Source organism: Melospiza georgiana, chromosome 1, assembly GCF_028018845.1.
Source record: "Melospiza georgiana isolate bMelGeo1 chromosome 1, bMelGeo1.pri, whole genome shotgun sequence".
In the NCBI taxonomy this organism is placed as follows: Eukaryota; Metazoa; Chordata; class Aves; order Passeriformes; family Passerellidae; genus Melospiza; species Melospiza georgiana.
The window spans coordinates 118,675,062-118,699,561 of record NC_080430.1 but is presented as its reverse complement, the minus strand read 5'-3'; the positions used below and the strand labels follow the sequence as shown (position 1 = coordinate 118,699,561).

Sequence of the window (24,500 nt, the reverse complement as noted above, 5' to 3'; positions counted from 1 at the left end):
GAACAAATGCAGTGAGCAGCAGCAGCACTGCTACTTCACATTTACACACTTGGAGCCTTCACAGTGTGAAAGAAAACCACTGCTAAGAGCTTTTGCAAGTCTACTTAGCTGTGGCCAGATAAGGATTAGTGCCTATTGTTTTCTTCAATATAATCATTAAAGCTCCACATCTTGAACTACAATGCATTGCACAGGTGACACCAGTTGGGCCTTGGGCAGTTTTGGGTTTTGTTCCCCTCTTTATTCCTCTCCCTGTCATGTAGAATGAAAGGTTCAAGTAAAGAGGATGAACTTTTTCTCCCCCTTGATTACTACCCCCTGCATGTGGCCATTTCTGTACACCAAAAAGGTCAACTGCTTTAATATAATTTCTTCTGAGGTCTGTAGGCAGTTGGGCAATGGCCCAAGAAGTAGGTCACTAAGAACCAAAACAAGAGTAACACTCCTGGGCCGTTTCCTCTGTCTTACAGAGAAGGGCAGTGTGGCAGCTGAAGGCTGGGTTATTATAAAAATGACAAAGCTGTTGTGGTCTGTGAGCAATATGAGGTCTGTACTATTCATATGACTAACCTAGAGTATATCACTTTTTACTACATTTGTTGACTTTGTAGTAACTTGATGCCATCATCAACTACTGATTTTCTAACATTTATATTTAGAACATTACGTGCAGAGAGTTCAAAATTAATGAACAACTCACACAATCCCAGTTGCACATAAAAAGCAGAATTTAGACTATTTGGAAGTATTCTCCTTTTTAAGAAAGATTTTTTTACCTCTCTGTGAACTAAATCTGTCACCACAACAAAAGGAATTCTATTTGATCTGCCAGGCCAAGCCAAATCTGTTAATGGCCTCATTCTGTCCCACAGCACCAATGCTGTACTATTCAGGCAGAAACTGCCAGAGCAGAGCCTGCTTTCCCAGGCCAGGCTATGCTGTTTTACACAGTTAGGAGCAGTTCGGTTCCTGCTCCACCCTGAGGATTGCTGAAAGAGAAGTGCAGGTGCAAAGCAGGTGTGCACCTTGAAACCCAGCTGCTGTGTATGGAGAAGCTCTTCCTACACTCCCACTGAGCTGCAGAGATCTAAATTTGAGACCCATTTGCTTTGTAAACATAACAATTACATTATATTCAGTAATTGGTACTATATAATTTTTTTAAGTGGGGAAGTTATTGTCTTGGATATTCAAGGAGCAAATTCTTTCCTTGCATAGTTTTATAGGTACTTCAGGAAAGATTATAAGACAGCAAAGGCAAGAAGGCAAAATTAGGAAATGTCAGAATTTGGGCTATGCATGCCAACTTAATTTTTCTGTTTTGTGGCTGTGCAATACAATCCGAACATTATTAAAATCATCATAGATATATTTTTATTTTAAAAGATTTTACCTCCCCTAACACATTTTATGAACAGCTACCTCAAGACTTCTTTTCTCCTTGTGGCTCAGACCCTGCTCTGAGGACAGAATATTAATTTCCTCATGAGGTTTACTAAGATGCTCATCGCTGTAATGTGTGAGAGCTGCACAAACATTAACTGATTTATTTTATGTTATAAGGGAATGATACAGCTCTCAGAATGCAAATGATGTTCTGATACATGCAGAGATTACATTCAGAAGTATTCATACATTATAAGCATCCAACTTGAGGTCCTTAAGAGTTCATTTTTCAGAATGCTTGAGGTCATACCCTCAGTTTATAAACTCAGTGCTCAGCTCCCTGTGGCAGAACATGCAGCACTGGTGCAAATCAGACCACAAGGTCTCAAGACAAGAATCCAGAATGCAAGGGGAAAACAAAGCATGTGACAGGTTTTGTTAAAGTGACTCACTTTGTGTCAAAATAGGTTTCAGTGGTTGAGGGCAGAGATAAAACTCAGCTACTGAGCACAGCCTTCATAGCAAAAGCAATCCTTTTTTTCTTGGTAGCATGTGCCTCACTCTTCCCATTGTCTTCTGTTTTCTGAAAGTCAGGTTTCTGTTCTACATCTGTGATCACCAGAAACCCCCAAATGTCTATCCTTTCTACTGAGACTGAGGCAAAAATATAAGAATTAGTAGGTGTCTACCTAGTTCAAAACTGAAAATATATAAAAGAATCATAGTAAGACTGCACAGAAGGGCTTTAAAAGCAACATTTCTAAAATTTCGAGTATTTCTTTATGAAAAATTGTAATACTTTCTGACACTATATGCATTGAATAAATTTATATGTATATACTTTTTAGGTTAAAAAAACCCCAAACCACCAAGCAATACTTCATTATGTGGCATCACACTAACACCTGCTCATTAAAAAGGTGTCACTTTTACATCCATGATGCAGATTTCTAATTTTTGCTAGCAGAGCAAAAGTCCAAATTGCCATCCTCTGTGTGAAGGGACAAGTCATGCATGCATGCTGGCAATTTTCTCTCAGTGTAGGAACGGTTAAGGTCTGAGACATCAGGCCCACACTGACCCTCAGGTTTCACTTTCCTCCCAGGCACCTAACGTGTTTCACGATCTGACCTGCCATTTAACCTCTCCCACTCTGTGTCCTGAACATTATCCTGTCCATCCTGCTGGGTCTGCTCACTCTCACTTCCCCACATCCAGCAATTCTTTGGCCACCCACAACCTGATCACCCCAGCTCAGCTGTCCTCAGTGTCATAACCCTCACCATATCTGGCATGAAAAAGGAATTTTCCACACAGGTTGAATCAAAAAGAATTGGTATTTTTATTTAATATCTGAAATGATGCACCACTTAAAAATCACCTGGACATTTTGGAAGAGTTTCCTTATAGAGGAAGGGCCTCCAACCAGGTCATAATCTTTGCTTATTTCTCCCCATGATGCACTACATTTTTTTCTTGCTCTTGGCCTTTTGCACTAATGATTGTATACTATGTGGTGTGAGGAAGCATTTGAAGTCTTACCAATAACTTGGAGGGAGTACTCACTAAACCTTACAGGTTAAACATCTAATAAATATCCCCTTTCATAATGTCAGCCTCTCTACAATAGTGAGATTTGACTCTACAACCTCTTGACTCTAGAATCATATTGAAACCAATGCAGAGATGCATTGAAAAACAAACATTTCTAAGTTAAAACAATTGCATTGGATTGACACAATGTCACAAGAACAACCGGTTAAAGAAAAGAAAAAAGGGAATTTTAGAATTTGAATATTACAAGGATTGTGGGATAAGTTTAGCTTTAATGGATAAACTGTCTCAAGAGTACATTTCAATCTGAAGTGCAGCAACTACTGTGACAGTGTCATTCATAGCATTAGAGGGAATGAATGTTGGCTTGAGGATACTTCAAGGGAAAGGAGCAAGCACTGAGTTGTCAAATCATCCCCCTGTATTACCTGGCATCAGTACTTGCAGAGCCTTATTAGCCATATTTATGAAAGATGGCCAGGGAAGTGACATAAATCAGCATGATGGAGCAGTAACAACACAGGACTTACTAGGAAGGATAATTCAACAAGTAATGTTGGAAGCCTAAATATTTCACATGTGTTTTCACTGTCTGTATAACATTTGCTTGAATACTGAATTAAGTGTCCTGAACAGCCTTTCTTCTGCTGTCCTGGTTTTTTATTTGTTTGGGTTTTTTTTTAAGAAACTCTTTCCTGCCTTTTCAACTATATCCATTGCCTAAATATCATATTATTTAATGGAATACATTAAGGCAAGTAAAGAAGATATTTCCACCATAGATTCTCCCTATTTACATGTATTATTTCCATCCCTCACTATTTATTAACTTTTCTTTCAGCTTTGAGCCTGGCTTTTGCAATTTTAGCTATGTGACTCATCATTCAGAAGCCTTCTGAAGTCCAATATCAGAAGTAGCAGAGGGAGAAGATCCCCAGCTTTAACAAGTATCCTGTCATCATTATTAATCAATTTTAACAGCCTGAAAATCTTGCTGGTGATAGCAAGATCTGTTAAGAAAGGAAAAGCATGAGCAAGGAAACAGATCACAGCAGAGCTCTGGAGCTTCATGACAAGAGTGTAACAGCATAGTAACAACTGAAATTCAGCTGTTTCTTTCTTCTTTGCAAATGTTTGGGTAAGTTTCAAATGAGCTAATGTGGGAAAATTAGGAATCAGCTCTGCACTTTTATACCCCCTGGGAACTTTGCACAGATTTAATTCAGTCACAAAATATTCAAATACTGAAAATAGCACATCCGCTTAGTGACAGGACAAATTGTTCACAACATTTATCTAAATTACTAATTAATACAGAACCTATTAGAAATAATTATTGGATTTAAACTAATTAGGACACTTGGAGTCAATGTTATCACTCCTTCTCTCTGTTTCCTAAGCTCTGAGGACTTGGTATTTTAAGTATGAGCAAGTGAAATTCCGAATTTATTTCAAAATCACCACCCATATAGTCCTCTATCTGAGGGACTATATACAGTGAACATGAACCACTATCTTTAACTACTTGGAATAACAATTCAATTCAACAGAGATGCCTCATGTATCAGGCACTGCATGGCAGCTCTTAGATAGTGAGACTTTTTTTTTTGGTAGAAAGCTCTGATGACAAATTTTATATCGCTCAAACTAATTTCTTTATTCAGACTTTTAATCTACAATGACTATATTTATGGTGCAGCTTATGTAGTCACTAAATCCTAGTGATAAACTGGCCATACTGAGTTCAATGGCAGTGGAAGAGTCAGAAGCATGCAACTGCTATTGTTTTTATCAGTTCCTATTGCAGCCCTCACTGAACCTCTTGGCTCTATGTACCTGCAACAAAAGCCTGCTCAATTGTGCCTGCAGAAGCACTTTCATATTTGACTGCAGTATAGCTGTGCTTCAAATTATGGCCCTACACGTATTACATTTATTCACTTACTTTCCCATTCCTTACATATTTCAAAATTTGAGGAGATTGAACATGACACATGCAGCATAAGATGACAAAGTGAAAGCTTTTGTGTAACTTCACTTATCAGGGAAACCTTCAGGCACAGACCAGACTTCACTGCACACAAGATAGATGAAAAACATTCTCTTGTGGTTAAACAATGGCTCTAGAGCTGGTCAGCTGAAGTCAGGATCACCATCAGAGCATGACAGATTATCATGAGGACAATTTGTGTCCACACATGCCAGATTAATTTTGTGAAGACAGTTTACAGAAGTAAACCATTGTATCTGACATGATTCTCTCTTTACTTCAGGTTTTTAATATTTTTTTAATATTTTGATGGGATCATCTGCATTAGTGAAGCTGATTTCAAGGGAAGTCTTCTGGAAAAGACAATGGACACTAAGCATAATTTTCTTGAAGAAATTAGTTACTTTTCCAGTTAAACTGGATTAAATTTAATCGAAATCAGAAAAGTACATAAGAGTACATAAAAGCATGACTCAAAATACTTCTTCAGCCACAGACACAGTACCAAATTCTTGGGATGCAAACCACTAACAAATCCAGAGATTTAGATGTGGTTGAAAGTGGACCTATGAACATGGAGGGCCATGAATCTTCTCCATAAATTTGAAGCCTAATTCACTACTCAGAGCCTTGGTAAGAATCTCTCCTCATTGTGTTTAATACTGAAATTCAGGAGACTGCTGAAGATTTGCATTAAACAGACTTTAAAGTCAGCAGTAAATGTTTACAGGTAGGCCGTCACTTTTTGCCTTAGTGAATACAGCCAGTATGCAGCTGGCACTGGTAGGGGTCTTTACTGTGAGTACCACTGACTCCTTCTGGAGCTTCTGGGGACAGTGGACAAAGCTGAACTGTGGTTGGCAGAGCCCTAGGAAGCCCAGCTTCTGGGGAGCATGTGTTGATCTAGACTGGAAGATCCTCAGGCTATGCTCAACAAGAACTTAAAGCTGGTTGTGACCCTGCACTGCTGTGGAAAGGCTCCGTGCACTTTTCTCCTTCCTCTGGCTACTTCCTCCTATTTCTTCTCTCCCATCTCCTGGAACAAGCAAAGCACATTAAAGAGCTCACCCACATTTAAATTAACACCAGTAAAGAAAATATCTGCTTTTAACCTGGATCTGTTCTGGTTTGACAGTTACCAAGTGGCTGAACTGGTACCTGTGCTGGTGCAAAGAGAGGAACAGCACAGGGACTGAAGTAGCAGCTGAGCAAAGGGAGTTTTGCTTATGCTGGCTCGAGGTATTCACTGAATTCAACCTGGGGGCGAGGCCAGGCATGAGGCTGAACTGACAAGTTTGGAGCTAGCAACAAGAGAAACCTTGAAACTCCTCCTTTCTTCTCCACCTCCACATTGCTGTTCATAAACATGCAGTCCCAATCCCTGCCTTACGCCAACCTTGGCAACCATTGGAACCTCACAGAAAGAATTCAGGTCATCAGTTTAGCAAAAAAATCTCCACTTTTTGCTAGGTTGGTTTTCTGACAGCTAAGAAATGGAACTGACTTACTGACAGATCCAGTTAACTCCTGCCAGAAGTGGGGGAGAGGATCTGGGGAAGTGTTCAGTCAGGGGACAGTGGGAACAAGAGGATGTGACAGCCACCCTATTCTGCTGGCTTTGAGTTTGAGGTCAGTTACAGACACCTCATGTTACAGATTCCCTTCAGACTTCAGGATTTGACTCAAACTACTCCTACTTCCCTGTAAACCCTACGTTAGTAAGGATATAATCACAGATCACTCAGAGAGGTGGTGATGGGATGAAGAAATGGGTAATCACAGAACATTCTGAGCTGGAAGGGACCAACAGGAATCATCAAGTCCAGCTCTTAAGTGAATGGCCCACACAGGGATCAAACCTGTGACCTCTGGCATTATTAGCACTGTACTCTGACCAGCTGGGCTCTAAAGCCTTGATCTCCCCCAGTAATGAGAATTGGCACCTGCCAGAGCTAGAGCTCCTAAATATATGAGTAAAGATGAATCAGAATAGGAGTTCATTTAAAGCAGCATAAAGTACCTTGCAGGGATGTGTTTCTTTCTTTAATTATGAGTTTTCTACCTCTACTTTAAAACAACTTTTGCACAGCCTAAAATGTTCAATTGCATTGGAAAAGATATAGAAACAGTCAACATCTGTTGCAGTTCATTTGAAAATTTAAACAGAGCTTGCATCATTGAACAGCAGTGAGGAACCTGAGGGGCAAGGAATTTTGTAGTGTTGCACTTCAGACATGAATTTCCCACATAATTTTACAGATGCTTACACTCGCTTCTTATGCATAAAATGGAGAGAATGAAGCAGAAAGGTGAATCATCAATTCATGGATGCCCAGCTCTTCAACCACAGATAACAGATAAAAGTGCTGGTTTTTATATCAATCCATTTTCAATTAATTATAGTCTGCTTGTAAGCTTAGCTAACATGAGTGCAATCTTGGATGCACTTTTGTTCACTTTTTCTTTTAAGACATGACAAAGAATTACAGGATTCCAGGCTGGACTAGAAAACATGAAGCTTTTAAAGTATTTGTTTAACAAGTTCTCCCCAGCAGATATTTATTTCATTCCTTTGTGAGGAAAAAGATAACTTTAGCCTCTTAAAATCCATTACTGACAACACAACCAAAATGTTCCAAATACAGCCATTACCAGGTGAAGACATAATATTCTTACATTCAAAAATGAATGTGGGGGAGGAACAGAGATTTTTTTTTGTTGGCAGTTTACTTCACACCTTTGAAATTTCTTTTTATTCCTGGATATTTTGAGAACATGGGAAAAAAAAACTGAGAAGCTTCAAGTTACAAGCATCAGAGAGAATATACAATAATTTAGGGTCAAAGCCATAAATACAGGTCTTGGCAAAATTACATGTAAGTGAGAAGGAGACTTTGCAACCCGTGGATCACAGGACTAAAGAAATTTCTACAATCACTGCTCCTCTCTGCTTAAGAGAAAGATGCAGTCAAATATAACTTAGCCATTGCAATTTTTTTTATTATCGCCATTAATTCTGTTACAGAAAGAAGAACAGTTTTTACTTTACTTATTTATTTACATAGTCTAATTGACTTGTACCATAGTCATGTTTTTGGCAGCACTTTCTCCATGTTACCTGTTTTTGATAATGTCCAAAATCTCAAAAAAATTCACTTAGTAGTCCTAAATTTGCAAAAAGACATGGAGACCTGTACAGTTTCTACAGAAATACCATCTGGTGTTTTGAAACCAAGAAAATTCTGCTTTGTAATATGACAGGTTTTATGGCAAAAAACATAAAGATATATAATAAATGAGACTTACCACGACTATATATCGAGGCCTAAACTGGATGGTTCCAAATAAACCCAAAATGACAACTATTATTTGTAGGAAATTGCCAAGGATGGGAGCCCACTGGAAACCCAGGAAGTCAAAGATTTGTCTCTCTAATGCTGCCAGCTGTAAGAAAACACATAAACAGAACATCCACTTTTTAATTATGGGTTGACCAGAACATTTGATATTTTCTTATTTGCACCAGGCTTCACCAGTGAGAGAGCAAAGCCATGCAAACCTTGCTATTGCTTCTGAAACAGCATCACGTTCCCTCCCTTCCCCATGTCTTTGTTTTCTTAGATTTGCTCCTAACAAGACTCAAGTGCAGGTTCCTCAATCTGTTCCTGAAAGCCCAAAGGGGCAGAGCAGGCCCAGATACGGCAACTGTGATCCCAGGGGATCCCTAATGCAGGAATTAAGGGAGACTGCTGGAAGCTCCTGAGGCACAGATGTAGGCTCAGGGGGTGAGAGGCAGTAGAAAATGTTGGAAGACCTCAGAGCAAACTGCTTCAAAACCAGCAGCCAAACGAGCCATCTGTGCTCTTCAAAAGCTGCTACTTTACTTTTGGGCAACTACAAATCAGAAGGGAATGGTGGCATCCCAATAGCTCTCCTCCCACTGTCCTCATGGCATTTTGGGTCTGGAATTAGTTGGGTGTGGAAAAGGAGGAAACTAAGAAGCATCAGCCTTTATCTTTGCATCAGCATGTGGTTCTTAGGTAATTCTGCACTTCTGAACATTAGACAAAAAGGAAAAACAAAAAAGGCAGATATAAAATTCCTCTGCAAACACATTTGCTACTCATTTTTGACAATCCAATTCACTGTTCTAAACATAGAAAATCAACTTTCTTAGCAGCATTTTTGTTGGAGTTTAAACTCAGTTCAATATTTTTTGCAGCTGTAGCAAGATAATATTGAGCAGCTAAATAGAAACCTACTGAGAAACAACTGAATTTCTGTGCTTGCTAGAATTTATTAACATCTACTTGATTTTAGTACATTGTTACAAACCCTAAAATTTACTGAAATGTGCACTTACAATATTTATAACTGAGACAGATGGAGCAAGCATGGCTCTATGTATACCAACCAAAGTATTATCATATGTGGGTATTTCACATAAACCATTTCATTTTACACATTATGGCCAGATTCAATCTTCACCTGCAAGATGAGGCTAGGTGTCACTGAGATCAGAATCCATTTTTTCTGTACAAAACCCCTCCATTACAGCCAACATGAAAACCATATTCTCTATGCTGAGCTTAATAAATATGATAAATCTAAACAATGAAATTAATAAAAGCGGGATGGATCATCAACTTGATGCAGCTCCTTTGCAATCAGTGAAGTTTTATATAGCTGACTTTTATCAGCTAAACATCTAACCCAGCATAGATAAATGAAAAATCACACAGTACAATACAAGGGTGCCCCAAATACCATGTGCAGAATGGTAAATAAAGAGTTTTGAGAGCTCTTTGGCACAGTCAGAACTTATACTTTATGGCCTGGCAACAACATGCTGAGAGTCCTGTATCACATAGGAAAGCATTTATGAAATCCATGACCACAGCCAGAGACTTTTTCATCCCCATTACAAGTGGAAATCTTCTGGGTCAGCAAAACAACTAAAAAATTTCAGAGACCACCAGATTTCAGAGACAATGTGTCTTCCTGAAGCCCTGACATTAGCAAGCAAGAAGAAGATGGAGCTGTCAAATCAGACAAGGATTTGCTTAGAGTCACCTCTGTGCTGGCATTCACTGAAACCCTCCTGCATCTCTGGTCTTCACCTGCCCCAATAAATTGTTTGTGTCCCATCACACTCCCAGCACTGAAGGCAGCTGGCTTAGCATGGCCTCCATTAAAGTGTCCTTGGCTCTGAAATAGGGCAGCTGTGTGCAAACTATACCCTTACCTACTCAAAACAACCCTTGGCCATGGGTTTCTCTCTCTTTGGGAAGGCCACTGGTCACAATAACCCTGGTTAATGTGACAGAAAACTTTAATGGCTCACTAACATCCACAATGTTAGGGGATGGCTACCTTCCCAGGCAGGAGAACGTGCTGGTGTCAGGAGCAGAGAGCTTGCCCAGAGTGGGTACTGAGGAAATTCACACTGGTGAGTCATGGATGCCATCATGCATTTTATGTAGCTTGGAAACACCTAGAGCTATGTGAAAGACAAAAGCCTGCAGCACAGATATGAATGAAGCTGTTTGGTGTCTTTCCATTCTTAAACTGACCCCTGATAAATTTTCAGATCATCACCTAAAATGCCTGAAAAATGTAATACTGGAACATAAATGAACACAACCACTGCACTTTGCCACCAGACTCATGCTAAAAGGCTTGGTGTTCAGCTCATGCCTAAACTGGATCAGATAAAAAGTTTGCCTTCATGTGCATCTCCCTGATATCTGCCAAGCAAATTCTGAGTACATCCATCAGGCAGGTCTGGGGTCCCACAAAATACTTCAATGGCCACACTATATTCCTAAAGATAAGCATACACATATATATCATACACAGAGTTACACATTTAAAAAAACCCAAATTATTAGTCTTTCCATGGATTACTGTGGTTAAGGCATCCACCACAAACACAGAGAAATAAAGTTCAATTTCCTCTCCTGCTGCCTACTGAGTTATTCATCCTTCTCCTCCCACTTCCTTTGCATTAGGATACTGAGGGAAAGAGTTTCTCTTTGAAGCTGTGTCACAGGCAAAAAATAAAAATTCGTATTTCACAAGTCAAAAAGAGAGCAAGTAGAAACATGAGGGTACAGTCTATTGCCTATGGCACTTGTACAAAACTGGGAGAGTTGCTCATGTTTCTTGCCTGCAGGGCTCACTCTTTATTTTATATACAGTGACAGCATGAAACCACTGAAGGAGCCCTGGAAGCAGGCTGCCAACATACAGTACCATTCCTTCCCCACTAAGAAGTGCTTTCACCATCAGGCTATGCAGAGAGTTCTTCCTGCACAGCTAAGTCTCATTTATCCTGCTCTTGTCACCAACACAGAGTAATTTGTCTCATCCCCAAAGCCCACAGAACACATTAGCAGAGGTGGTGTGGGCGCCAAGGAGAATCTAAAGAAAAGAAAGAGGTAGGAGGCATGTCTTTCCTCCTCAAATTGCTACTCTCTTCTAAATTATAACACCTTGCAGGCAACACAGGCAGAAGTTAAAAAGCTAATAATTCATTATCATGGCAGAGGAAACATATTAAGATCTGTTTTCTTTATACCATATGAGCATTCTGGACTGAATAGAGGAGACATCTGAGTGCTGCTGCTCTCATGTCTAGTAGAGCCCCCAAGAAGCAGTGAAGGACACAAAGATTTTAGCTCTGTGCAAATGAAAAAGCAATCACTAATATAGGCCATGATTCAGGTAATTGATTTGATAGAAATCATCAGAATAAAGGGGAGGAAAAGGCACCTGTGAACATTTACAGGCTGGTCTTGCACAGATATGAAGAGTCCATACTGTTGATGTTTGCTCAAATCCAAAATCTCTGTGTCCATCATTGGCCACCAAACTAGCCTAGATTCTGTGAAAGACGCTTTCACTTAGAGTTAGGTGCATGTGAGTACTTCAAAATGTTACACCAGAAACATTTTGATTATAAGGAGGCTGTTTTTCTCAACAAGAAATTTTCCCACATTAATTTATAATTTCTTCACCATTTTCAGATTCTTCTGAAAACAACCTAAAAAACTGAAACCTAAAGGGAAGGGAGAGGTTCCCAAAATTAGCTGGCTCAACTTCTTCCATTGCTAGAAGACAGACAATAAATTTAGTAGGGGAGAGGAGCTCAAGGCTGCAGCTGGGTATGCTCAATGTGAGCATACATTGAGGTCCTCTGGGGTTTACTGTCATATCAGTTCCCTACTAAGTTGGGAGAGGCAGCACCTCCACTGCTTGTGACAACCAGAACAACAAAGTTTGGGACTGTCCATAATAAATTGGTGTTTGATACTTTTTTAAATGAGTAACACAGAAGTGGAATGAAACCCCAAACATTTCTTGCAAATAAAAGAGGAGAATTTGTTTCAGCAACTTCGATATTAGATGAATGTTTATAATGAAAGCTATGTCAAATTGAGTGAAATACTATCATGAGAACTTATAAAGACCTATCAGAGTTGATGGGAAATAACATTTTCTTATCATAACAACACTTGGAAAAGGATGCATGATATTTCTTGTTACTGCTGGCAAGGGAGCGCTTTGTTATTTAGCCATCATCACCACTGACAATCTTGTAATGCAAAGTGCAGGACTCAGGAGACCAGGACTAGCAGTAAAATGCTCTAGTGGGACTGCAGCACTTCACTTAATGAAGTCTTGGGTTTTTACCTCTTTGTTTCCAAACATTCCCCATTTCCCACTTCCTGCAGAGCACAAGGAGAAGGCACTAAGCTGCAAGATGGGGCTTCAATGAAGTCACTCAGGGTGAACTCTCTCTTCCAGCCATGCTCAAGCCCTTTTTTATTAAGAGCAGCAAAAACTTCAGGTGAACTGATCTGAATTCTGAGCTTCCTCGCCTAGAGAGGTCAACCACATGTGCAGCACAATTGGCACCTCCTGAACAGAAAAATAGTAGCATAACTAGCATAAATGTAGCAACTGTGGTAAAATAGTAGCAAAAATAGTAGCAACTGTAGCATAAATGTTTTACAAGAAGTTTAAGGCAAAGGAGTAGCTAAATAAAAGGCAACGCTGCATCGGATCTGCAGAGGGAAATCACCAAAATATTCCTCATCAACAGAGAAATCAAAAAATGTTTTTGAGAGAAGGATTCATCAGCATGGCCTGTAAATTAAACCCCTCCTCTAAATTCTCAGGTCCTATCATACTTCAAAATATATATCAGAAGCTGTCTGAGTGATGAGACACCAGAGCAGAGTTATAAAGTCAACTTTCAAGTTCGTGTTAAAAATCAATTTTCTCTTCTGTCAGAAGCATCAAGGAAACCAGTCAGTTTTATAGTTTAATGGAAAAGTTTTATAAATGACATGTTAGTTTGAGATTAATAAATAGAACTAAATCCATAACAGAAGAAGGCACTATATCAAGATAAACAGTTTTCATATGTAACAGATAATTTTGTACTAGAAAAGACCCAAAAGTGGCATGACATAAACAAAAGACTATAAAATTTCTAAATGTAAAAATAAAAGGTTAATAGAATATCTGCAAATTTACTACCGTATTAATTACTGAATTAAAAAACTACGAAGTGTATTTACTCTGCATTTAATAGTAAAAAGTTGCTTCATTCTGCCATGTAAAACAATCCCTAGAAATTATATAAAACATAAAAATATCAGTAGTATATCTAACACATCTGTATTTGAGAAATCTAGCAAAAATCAAAGAAGTATTTAATAACTGGAGAGCTGTAAAACTATATAGCTTTGGAATTCTTTTTAAAATTAAAACAATTTTACAAGCTAGAGAAAAAAAAGGAGAAAAATTATGACTTTACAAATGGACACTGTTACTGTTACAAATGGACTCAGCTTTCAAAAATTAAAATAGCATACAAAAAATGGTGAATCAATAATTACCATAGTGCATACTATTCATTTTCTAAATTCAGGTCAGGAATTATCTGTAACATTTGAATTATGCATGCAAAACTCAGAGTTGGCTGATATGGTGAATACTTATCACAGGAGAAGTTCCAGGGCATAGCACATCATCCTTTCTAACTACTGCTCCTAAGGATAAAGATGTTTATCCAAAATTCTCACCTTCATCTTATGATCATAAATTTAACCAGTGGCTTCAGGAAGAGTTTCCTGGACATGATGAATCTCTGAGGATTGTTGGTCTCTGTTGATTGTTGGTTTACCATTATCACTGGTTCTAATGTGGAACTCTTCCAACTGAATTACAGCTTAGTCCAGTTTGGAAGATGCAGCTGTTAAAAACCGAAGGGGTCCCCCAGCCTCCTCCAAAGAAATTCCACTTGCAGCTTTGAGTAGTCTCTGCTCTGAAACCCCAGGATACCTTTGCTAAGCTCAGCAGTGCAATCATCTTTTCCTCACAAGCTGTCCTCCCATCCCGTCCCATCCCCTTCTTGCCCCCCTTCCTTCTTTCCCTCCCTTCTCCCTTGGTTATTTTGTCCCCAGATTGGGGGGCACTCCCAAAAAGCTACACATCAACATGAGGGAAAGGGCAATGGTGAGGCAGGAGAGGAGCAGCAGGAGCCTCCTGCACCACCCTGCAGCCCTCACATTCAGCTGGAATAGACAAGACCTTGGATCAAGGTCACTCTTAGCACTAGGCACATTTGACTTAAAGTCTGTCTTCAGATTCCAGGGCTCTTAGGTGTGTATTTCTTTTTCCTTGACAGATGTTCCACTGAGAAAACATTTTTGTAAAACCTTAGGGCAAATGCTTAACGTTCACATTTGGAAAATATGCACTTTCTAATTTAAGGGGAAAAGACTTCAAAAAGCTGCCAAGCTACTGTGGATAAAACCTCAGCACTGGAGAGTAAAAGATTGACTTACCACATGCTAAACCCCAGGATTTCTAACAGGAAATTAGATGATGAAAGAAGAAGGTTAAAATAAATAAGTAAATAAATAAGTTTCATCAAAGACCAATGGTAATGCATAAACAACTTTTTATATAAATTTTGTACTCCTGCTGGGATTTCAGAATTTTACTGACAGGCTTGACTTCAGTAAAAAGGGAGATAAGATTTAACACCAGAGAAATGCCATGTTTTTAATGCAGGGGAAAGCATTTAAACCTGAAGAGGAAAGGAGGTGTCTTAGCTGAAGAACACTGTTTAGCAAGTTACTGTTCTTCAGCTAAATATTACAGCCTCCTTATCTGTAACTTACCCTCTCTCTTTCACTACAGGCTTCATTACCAAAAATGAATGTAGTCAGTATCCCAATTAAGTGTTTAACTTTGACTGAGATCACTACTTCATAGCTTTGGTAACAGTTAAAGGAATTATCTGACCACAGAACAAACTCTCAATAGATTTTTAATGATCTGCATTCACTTGTCCAGGTGAAACACTAGCTTTTGGGTGATTTTAGGATGGCAATCCCTTATAACAGCTCACTAAATACATTTATAAGACTATGTGTCATGGAGGTTATTGAATGTCAGGAAAGGTACTGAGTAAATCACAAATATTTATAGTGAGTTTAGTTTAATGGAGCAAAAGAGACACTTAGCTTTCTGACAGGTAATTTTTGGAGAAGGAAAAAAAAACTGATGATCAAAAGTGTCTTTTCAGTCTTGGTCAGACAGATAGATAATTGGCTGTCACCTGAGTAATTTTAAATGAAATATGAAACAAAAGAAATACACGTGCTGAAGGAGCTTGATGAAAGAGCAATAGCCAAGATTAGTGAAGGCCAAAGCATAAAAACAAAGAAAACAAAGGCAGGTTCAATAAGAAATATGTTGTCTTTTTAAGACAGCCTGTGCTGCTTTTCAACAGCAAATGGTATTATTATTCAGCTGTTCAACTCATATGGAAAATTCTCAGAATTAAGTAAAGTTTTTCCCACCATTCTGGTAACTGCTTTGGTGAATGAATTCAGTGGAGGGTGACGGCAGTGACAGCACATAATTGCTGAAGACATGATATTTTACAAAACAAAAAAAAAATTCTGAGAAGAAAAAAAATTCAATTCACTCCTCAATACTTTACCAGTAGTTCTTTGATAAATGTTCAAGAATAAAGACAGATAAGGAGTGAGCAGTATATGTTCAATGATTTTTGAAAGCCAATACGCTGCTCTAACAACTCAGAACCAAACGACCCCACTAAATGAATGGCAAAGAAGTTGATCTCATCAGGTAATTTGAGCCCTAGTATAAAAAGGAGAGATGGTAAATGCCAGATCTTTAAAATCTATAAATCTAATTAGAGGGTGCTGAAAAGATTCTTTTGTCCATATTTTAACAAATATATACATATATTTAGTATCACTATTTAACATTATCAGACAGACCCAAAACAAAGGTTACAAAACTGTTTTTCTAATTATGTGTACCACAAAAGTCTTGTAACTACACTGGTGATGTGCAGGAAGATTTTGAGTGATGAATTTGATGTGATATTATTAGGTATTTCACCAAACTGAGCCCAGCCCTCCAGTTTTGCCTCTGACAAAGCTCACACGAAGTCAAAAGAAGCCATGACTGCATCAGGGCTGCAAGATCTGGCTCAGAAAGGCAATAGCAAATTATTTAAGAATCTCATCAGCATGAGAAGAAGTTTGTTAATGTTTATTCTGCAGGGTCACCTGACTGCAGTGATACACAAGGTGGTATCAGACAGTTCCGGTTCCCAGCACACTGCAGGTGCCAGGGTGATATACCCGAGGCTGATGCCGACATCTGTACCAGACAGAGCCCATAAAAATGCAGTTCCAGCCTGTGGGCAGCCATGAGAGGGAAGAAGCCAGCTATTGTAATGAAACCCCATAGCGCCAACTGGTTACAGCACACTGATTTAAGATTGAATTTCAACCCTCCAATGAAGCTGTAACTGATCCCAAAACAGTAAAGTCAAGCCCCTTGGCTGCTTGACCTATAAAATCCTGCAAACAGCTGGAATGAACGTGCTTATAAGTCATTTAAGACTCCCTTGGTTGTTTCATTTTAATGCCAGCTCACATAGAGCAAAAGACATTGTAAGACTTGGTTATAGTTTAAAAATCTTTAAAGATTTCTAACTTACTATGAATGAAAAAGTCCATGTCAAAAGACGCTAGAGAGAATGGAAAAACGAATTACAATTGACTTCTTTATAATTATATCAAGTGGTAGATGTGGTAAATTTAGTCCAAAAGAAAGTTTTAATTTGCCATTATATCCCTTCACATCTTCAAATACTAAATTCTTGTAATTGTTTTTTTTTATTTATTTCCACGTTTGAGCACACCCAATAAACCTCTGTACCTTTACAGGCTTCCTCAATGCAGAGGTTTAAGACACAGTGAAGTACTTACTGACTAACTGACAAAAGTGAGAATTGAACAGGTTTACTACTTATTTGAATTCTTAAGGCAGGTAAGGTAAGGAGGTCACAGATAAGGAGGCAATTTGATAACAATGAAGGTAACAGCCCTAGATCCCTCCTAGATCCTGATGCCTATAGGATCCAGTTTAAAGAAGGAAAAGTGAGAAAAATAGCAAAAGCTGGGAACCAATGCTGCAGGATCTGTACCCATCCCATCCTCAGCATGAAGAGTCTGACTGTGAGGGAGGAGATGCTGAGATGGGCACCCAGACTGCAAGGTGAAAGTAGAATTGAAATCCCTGTAAGGTAAACAAGTAAAAACAGTATTTAGAGCCTCTAGTAGATGAATGTCATGCTCCTTCTTGCCAAAGAGCAACCCTCCACTCTTGAAATAAGTCTTTTATGACTCTTTAAAACACTCCAAACCTGTGTTTTAATGCAGGCTTCAAAAGAAGACAGAAATTAAACCATTTGGAGCTCTACTTCCATGACTAAGGAAGATACATGTTCAGAGTTCACATGGACCAGGACAAGCCGAACAGTTAGAAGTTCCAATTTAACAAACTAAAACTGTCTGATATGGGCTTTTGGCATGAGATATCAAATGGCACAAATTGATTCATGCCAGATCTTGAGAAACATAAGGTTTCCCGCAGGATGGTGCATCTTATGTTTAGTTTGTGGTTCCAAAAAGGCAGTGTATCTTCAATCACCGGCTCTCTTCAGGCAAAACAAAGTAATAAGCCAAGCAATAAAAAATATGTGCTGGCTGTTACCCCTAATTTGAGCCACAGCATAGAGCTTATTTCCACAGCAGGCAGGAGTTCAGATGTCTGCCTGGATAATCTTTCCTCTTTTTTTCCCCAGAAAACTTCTCTCCAATGCATCTTTCAAATGCCAGCCATGCAAAAGTAGAAGAACAAAAGACTGCTTATATTTGACAGATGCACAGGGGGAAAAACAGCAGTTTAGCACCAGCTCAGAAGTCTGACCACATGTCTAAATAGGTCCCTGCACTGCAGGTCATTCACTAGCTCTCAAATACCAATTTCAAGCACAGTTGCAACCCTCGTGGATCCTTTGACTCTGTCATCACATGTGATGAGACTGCATTGATGTTGCCATTGCACTGACAAAAAAACTCTGATTCAGGATCACTTCCTGTTGTCATGTAAAATACAGAAATATCCTTCTTTGTTTACAGCATAGCAAAAACATCCCTCCACCTCCTGAGTTATTTGGCCAGGAAGAAGGGTTGGAATAGGACTGAATAGCAGCATGACGTTTTTTGACCTCATGTTACCTTAAGCAATTCATCAAAAATGTTTATTGCATGAATAACTACCAATAGAGGGCTATAGGGGCATTTTTGTCTCATTTAGACATGTAAGTATATTTTGATTTAAAAGAATGGGAAGTCTGAGATTATTCTCAAACATGAAAGAAGAGTACTGTTAGAGGTGGGTGACAACATAACCGTATCTTGCTCTAAATCTCACCCTTTTACAGGTATTCTAAGGTCTGCTATTCTCTTGTAGAAATAAAACTTCAAATTCACATTATTTTCTGTGATTTTATAGCTTTCTCACTACTCAAAGTATTTATATAACTACATGTATGATTCACTAGAAAGTTGTCAACAGAAACACTTGTTCTGAAAAATGATTGTTATAGAGCTACAGAGAAATAAAAGATGTCTTTTGGGTTGTTTAAGCTAGATTCTTTCTAAATTACCTCCAGTATCAACTCCTTTTAAGGAGTTTAATTTCTACATAAACTGCCTTGATTCCTCTAACCCTTTTGGAATGCCATTCCAAAATGTCATCATTCAAACAGCATCCATTTCTCTTGAATTCATCTTCCCTGAACATGTGTGGCCAGCACTCTTCTAGATATGCAGACAAACTCCCATGTGTTCCTCTTCCAATGTAAATAGATATTTTCATTTGGGATCAAATAAGAAGATCTTGGCTTTGGCTTGTTACAAACTGGTAATTCATTGCTTATAAGAGAGAAGGATGAATTATTATCTGAATTTAAAACAAGTATTTAGAAGTAGGGATGATACCTTTCAGGGTAATTTTAAAACTCTAAGGTATACTTATAGAAGTGTAAAAGTTCTGCATATGTTGTATATTTAGATCTCTTTCAAAAAGTAAGTGTTCAAATTGTTTAATATAAACTTTTTCTCTGATTTTAATAGAACATAATTAATCTCTCAGTCACTTACTTCCATTTAATCCTCCAACTTTTGCTTTTTCTCCATAGCAGCTGGACTGCAGTGCTTCAAAAAAGTTTATCTAGCCTTGTCCTAGCAAACCACAGATGTAGTAATTATCTCCCTTTACCTTCCCAATTCTTGCCATTATACACTAGCCCCACTGCTGGTATTTCAGTATGCACTACAAAAAGATGGTATCTAGTGATGCTCAGTGGAGCTCTTCACTTATCTCAGCAGGGGTCTCTCTATTTATCCCATCAGTCAAACCTTCTCCAGCAGCCTTTTTGTCCATTCCTAGGCACAGCCAGGACATACCCATACTTGTCAATTGTCTCTCAAAAGGCTTGGAGCAGAGCAAACTAGATGAGGAAAGCAGGGGGGCTACCAGAACATTATAAAAGACACCAGTGCTCTTCATAGGCTGGAGGTAATTATTCCTAATTATCTAGAGATGCTCAGCAAGACTACGCAGGCAAAAGTGAAGACAGAGACTGATCTTAAGTCACAGTATAACAGATTCCAATAGCAGATTTCTCCTTTGGTTTTCAGAATACTGATCCCCAAGGTCTGCAAAATTCCTCAAATGTTTGTCAGTTAGTTTCAATACCATGTACATAATGTTCCTACACAGCTGAGGTAAGAACCAAACAGCCTTAATTAGTTGCAAAGTATCACACCTCTGTGTGCTGTGCTTTTCTGAGCTGTATCACCATCATGTTTCCTCCAGACTACTTGGACTGTCTAGGTTGATGCTGTACAAATACCTCCTGGCTATCATCCAAAACGGTGTGAACTTGCCCAGGAGACATCAAGGGATGGCACAGTTTTACAGGAGACCAATGTTTAAGTTAATGCACAGCGCTCCTACTTGAGCACTAGTAGAGCAAAAATGGTTCATGGAATGGTAAAGGTGGGAGGGGATCTCTGGAGGTTCCCTGGTCCAAGCACCCTGCTCAGCCCAGGCCACCCAGGGTCTTTTCCCCAGGACCCTGTCTAGATAGCCATTGAATATCTCCCAGGGTAGGGACTCCTCTCGGGGAGACCTGTGCCGTGCTCAGTCATCCTCTCACAGTAAAAGTGTTTCTTTTTCAGAGCCTTTCCAGTGATTTCTAGTGAATTCAGCAGATGTGCTATGACAGGCTCTGTGAAGATTAGAAAATACAAGAAACTCCAAGGCATGTTTCTGTCTTCAAAACATGCTGGCTTCATTGCTGTGGCAGATCTGATACAACTAAACTAGCATAAATTTATAAACTTGAGCAAGTTAGTTTTTATATGGAGAACAAAAGGAGACAAGTTTAGAGCAAAGGCCCTGGCAAAACTCAGAACCTGGAACCCTTGGTCTCATCAATTACCCCAATTAAGCCAACAGGATTCTTTAGGAACACATGAGCTACAAGATGACATCAATGATTGAATGGTAAGTGGGCTAAATAGTAGAGCTCTCAAAATTCATCATCAGCTCTACGAGATAAAGGAAGATCTTTATGATGTGTCTGGAACTTCACAGCACTATGCAATTTCCTCTATTGAATTATGAGGTTAACTTAAGCAAAATGAATGTCAGATGAATCAGAATCTGATTAGAGATACTTGCAGTAAAGAAAATTGTAAGACCAACCAGTCAATTGATAAGTGAATAAACATCAAACATGGATCAAAAAATAAACATATCTCAAGCATCTGTACAAGGAAGATAGTCTTGCTGGCTCCATGGCTGAAAAAAAATTGCACTTGGGAAAAGCAGTTGTGGGCAGAAATCTCCAACATTTCCTACCACAACTATTGGGACCACACGCCACTGTGAGACTTTTGGAAGATATCATCTAGAGATACTTATAATGGAATTGTTGAAGTTCATATTACTGGCAGCAAAAGCAGTTGGAACACTGGGATGCCATTTGTCTCCTCTGTGAGCATGCCATTAAACATGCCTGAGGGCATTTTCTTTGCCTGCTTTTCTGCAAAAGACACAAATTGCATGCATGCACTTTGCAGTGCCAGAATATATTCTCACTTGCCCAATACACACAAAGCTGGAAAAGATATCTCTATCAAATTTGACTTTTCTAAATTCTATCTACTTCAAGACTTTCAAGAAGTTGTACCATTCATATGATGGCAGATTTTTGTCTACCATTTCCCCAGAGAAGTAGAGTTGAGGTCTTAAGTAGTATGACTTAATTTCAAGATTCAAGAAAACAAAAAAAAAAAAAACGAAATTATTCAGAATACTCCAAAATCTCATTTGAGCACAAGTACTACCAAAAGTGAGAAATTATTATGACCAAAACTATGACTATCAAATTGGTATGTTTCATCTTTAGTATAATATTTGTCTGAAGGTCTTACTGCTGTGAAAGTCATTCTTAAAAGTTAGTGAAAAGAATCTTTAAAAGACTGAGTGGATAAAAATGTTACTTGCCTTCCTCCCTTACTCACATTTATCTACCCTAAATAGATGGATTAGTACAAAATCTGAAGGGAAGCCTTTAAACCCTGGAAAAAAAATCCTGCTGCAGACCTTCTACCTCATTTAATTTTACTGTGCAAGTTCAGAAAGGGAAGACTGTGGAGAGAAAATGCTAGGTGTCTTTGTGAATACCAGTAACCACATTAGACTGTCACAGACTTGTACATCCAGTAGATTTCAGTCACTGTAGACTTATTCATTCCAGCTATACCTCACTGGAGAGAGACACCTGTTTTCAGCAAGGCTAAGCAATCAGCCTCTGACAGGAAGTTTTCAGACCCCAGGGAAGGTGTGCTTTAATCTCTTTTTTTATCATTGCTGGAATAGGCATAAAGACAAGGTAAGCCTGCCTTATCTGATGCCATGGCAAGAAATGATAAACGTGCATTATTATCTTGCAGGAGTTTGGGAAAATCCACTGTCAGAAAAGAAACCTCTTTAACCCAGTGATTCAGCAGATGGGAGTTACGTGGAAGAAGCTGATACAAAGAAAACCCAACATATTTCTCCATGGGAGGCAAGTCCCCCATATGTCTCCTTTCCTTTGTAACTTCAGAACTGGAGAGGCAGCAAACATGTTTATTCCTGCTTCTGCTTGAGCTGTCACACCTCTCATTTTGTGCTGCCATAATGCTGCATTTGCACATTCTCACACCTCCCTAGGGACACACTGCTCACCGAATCCACAGGTCTCCCTTCCAGTTCTTTAGGACCAAAGTGTCTCCTGTGTGTGAGACACTCTTTAGTAAGACACTCCAACAAACTCTTTAGTAAACTCTTAATCATAATGACTGCTGCATTTTTGTATGGCCTGGGGAATATCCCATCATCTGGTGTACAAAGTCTTTCTAATGGATTCCCGCAGTTTGGGGTAAACCATACACACCTTAAGGTGTTGGTGTATTCATGTTTGTCAAACAAAATGGATAGCAAATATTTTGTATAAGTTAGGTTTTGATGCTTAATGCTCAACAAGGTGACAGATTATTTGTTCAGAAATATACCACAACACGGCCACTTTGACCATTAAATTTAAACCTTATGGATTTTTTTATTCCTGGCCTTAGTAAGAGTTGATGTCTAGCTGTTCTGCTCTAGAGTTACTTTGGAGACAAACAGCAATGATGTATTTTAATGGCATGCCTCTGCTTTCACTGAAGAACCAAAAGGAACCACAGGAGCCAAGAAAGATGCAGTTTATGTTGTTTTTTGTGCTCTTTGCACTCTGCCATCTGTTCATCATTTATCCCATACAAGAGAAATGTGGGGAACAAGATGATGTTTCTATGCCCGAGTCAGCTGCATTGCATGCTAAGAAAGGATAAAATTTTTCTTACTGCAATTCTTTGGTAAAATTAATTAAACAATAACTCTTTTTTATTTTAAATGGGAAATATATTAACGCTGACAGTCTCTGATGTCAAAAGCCCTCCCAAAGTCCCTGTATGTTTCTCGCATGGTTTCCCTAAAAATGTCAGCACTGTTTCAGACAAGAAAGTGGACTACCTAAGTATTTGCTCTGATTCAGTGTGACCACACTCGTGTTCTTGAATGTTCTTGAATTCCTGGGAGTAGTTTATTGCAATCTCTACTTCCAAGGCTATTGCAACCCAATGAGATGAGTAAAATATCAACCTTTATCTCTGTATTATATTACTTACAAAATACAGTAAGAGGCTATCATCACTACGTTCATTCTCCACTGTAGACTCATCAGATTTCCTTCATTATAATGTATTCTTCTACAAAAGTGAGGAAATTGCTGCTCCAATTGAAAAACTGTTTGTATTCAGATGAGGATGTGGAAGTATGCAAAATATTTATGCAGTAAATAGGTAATTTCTTCTACACAAAAAAAGGACAAGTACAAAATCTAAATTCACTTTCTCAAATGTAATTCAACTTTCTCATGGATTACTTGCTCATGGTAGTTGATTTCTAGATCCACTCTTAAAAATATCTTGCACAGAAGTGGCCCCAGGAGGCTTTTGATTTTCAAGGACTTCTACTTACTCTCATACTTAACCTCCCTATTTCCCCTACCACTGGTAGACAATAAATGCTTATCAACCTCTTAAAAGCTGTAAAAAAAACAACTCTGAGATGCTGCAACACAGTTTGCACTTGTTATTTCAAGTTTATGTTTTGGAAAAAAAAAATCCCCTAAAAGAGCAGTTGTGGTTTTACATCACAGGCACACCACAGAAATCATAGAGTAGCCTGCTATTCCCCTCTCTCCTTGAGGGTATGGTTGTATCCTGTGTTTCAGTTCAAGTGGCACTTACACAGCCTTTTACTAGGCTTTTAAAATTTTTAACATAATATGCACAACGCACAGTAAGACAACTATTAGCTGTATTGCCTATTTTGCAATGAACACCTGTTTAACCAGGTAAGATACCCATCTTCTTTCTATTTTTCTCCAAGTCAAAGCAAATCCATGTCTTACAAGCAAAATAAAAATAAGAGTGATAGGACAGAGATAATATGTTCTCAGGTACACCGTTAATCTATCTACATTTTGACTCTCCAA

At 38.7% G+C, this 24,500-nt stretch overlaps 1 protein-coding gene across 3 annotated transcripts in view; it reads right to left on the bottom strand.

Annotated features, from left to right (window-relative positions):
* NKAIN3 (sodium/potassium transporting ATPase interacting 3) overlaps positions 1–24,500 on the bottom strand; it is a 341,381-nt gene that overhangs the window by 175,762 nt on the left and 141,119 nt on the right. For all 3 annotated transcript variants that reach the window (XM_058039914.1, XM_058039898.1, XM_058039907.1), the window contains exon 2: positions 8,237–8,374. In XM_058039914.1, the coding sequence (XP_057895897.1) occupies positions 8,237–8,374 (138 nt within the window). The remainder of the gene's footprint in view (positions 1–8,236; positions 8,375–24,500) is intronic.